General features: G+C 44.6%; 1 protein-coding gene across 1 annotated transcript in view; it reads right to left on the bottom strand.

Moving 5' to 3' along the window:
- The window catches only part of LOC104621834 (UDP-N-acetylglucosamine/UDP-glucose/GDP-mannose transporter-like), a gene marked incomplete at its 3' end in the record, with an annotated part of 13,378 nt that extends 11,878 nt beyond the window's left edge, over window positions 1-1,500 (bottom strand). The window contains exons 1-2 of the mRNA XM_010288439.1: window positions 1,324-1,500; window positions 44-93 (exon numbers count right to left, since the gene is read on the bottom strand). Coding sequence (XP_010286741.1) covers window positions 44-93; window positions 1,324-1,500 — 227 coding nt within the window. The remainder of the gene's footprint in view (window positions 1-43; window positions 94-1,323) is intronic.
- Between the last annotated feature and the right edge of the window lie 135 nt (window positions 1,501-1,635).

Raw genomic sequence — 1,635 nt, 5'->3', positions numbered from 1 at the left:
AAGAGTCCAAGCCTCTCCATTTTTTCCCCTAAATCTACATCACATTAAAACCAATAAAGATGTGGCAGTAACTGATAATTCTCTATATACATACTGAAATAGAAGCAAAGAAGTTAGTTATGACGAATAGCTGCTTTATGCCATAACCAGTAGTGTCTGGAGCCTCTCTGCCAAAAAGCCTTAGGTGTCAAGGAGCTCCCTGAACCTGACAGCCCTTCTGCCTCCCAAGAGCCATGCAGTATTTTGCTGGACTGCACTATCAGGGATGGTGACACACAAACCTGCATCCAGGGAATCTAAATAAGCCTGATTTCATTCTCTGTGCACATCTGCACTAACAAATGCCTCAAGAGGGTCCACGTTCACCACAAGCTTTGTAATTTTCCATTATCAAGACTCCTTGAGGTTGTGGCTATTTATCACGGAACCCACCAGGAACTACTTGGTGTGCTGAGAAACGTACATCTCAAACAAGCACCACTGGGATGGTAACACAGTATTAGCAAAAGAAACACTCTGAACTGCAGCAGGAAGGCCACAAGGACATTGGTGGCATAACATTGATAAAGAGTGAGGAGCAGCCAGTAGTCAAAAGATATTCCAGATATCAGAGGTATTGGAGAGGGTGGGGAAGAAGAAACAGCATTTACATTTATAATCATGTGACACCTAAACTGTGGTTTAGTTTGTACTTATACTACACCATATAAAGATGGAGACTTCACTCATCTTTACTACACATGTTCTTGATTTGCAGAGCCCTAAACATTCCCAGCAAAGCTGTAAGGTTTTTATACAAAATTTAGGCTTACTGATGGGCATGCTGTCCTCGATTGGATGTGCGAGATGAATTTGAGGGACTTATAGGCAGCTGCAGATTGTACGATGAAAATCACTATAAAACAAAATCTCAACTTGCCTCGTATCATTTCTTGGAGATGTTATATACCACTGTTACGTGTTCAAATAGCACTGAACGTTATAAAATAACAGGAACTTTTGCCTTTTAATTTTTTTCCTTTAGTTTTGTCCGTTTTTTTCCTTTTCTGTTTTTAGTTCATAATGAGATAAATACAGCAAAACCAGAGCAAACCTCTTAAGTAAAGAATATTAATAGTGAGAAGATCACAGCTATAGGACAATTCCATATGGGATGCCCCACCAAGTCAAAGACGTAGTTCCTCAGTGTTTTTATGATTAAGACATTTTCTGAGGTTCACTTTTTGTCTTCGGCTACCTCAGAAAAGAAGGGTGCTCGCAGGAAAGGAAGCATGGCTGTTTTGGCAGGAACAGTTCAGCGAAAAGAGTCAGAGCCAGTGCAACCAGCGAAACGCCAGCCTCGAGGCTGGCAATAACAACAAGGTTTTTGAGGAAAAGGCTGGCGTACTTCTCAAGCATGACCCTGCCGTCGGGCGGTGTTGCAGAAGTGGTACATACTGGGCGTAAGCGGCCCCTGAAATTGGAAGACACCGACTGGAGCCTCAGGACGTTCCCCGACATCTCGGGTGCTAAAGCGCCGGTGCCCCTGTGCCAGCTGATCGCCCCGGGACTGGAGCTGCACGAACACCCCTGGGTTATGCTAACGGTAATGAAAGCACCCGCCCGGCCGGCGGTGCGGTGGGGCCCCGCTCCGCT

The sequence above is a fragment of the Phaethon lepturus genome, unplaced genomic scaffold (genome assembly GCF_000687285.1).
Source record: "Phaethon lepturus isolate BGI_N335 unplaced genomic scaffold, ASM68728v1 scaffold57095, whole genome shotgun sequence".
NCBI classification, from domain to species: Eukaryota; Metazoa; Chordata; class Aves; order Phaethontiformes; family Phaethontidae; genus Phaethon; species Phaethon lepturus.
This window is presented reverse-complemented; position numbering and strand designations above follow the sequence as displayed.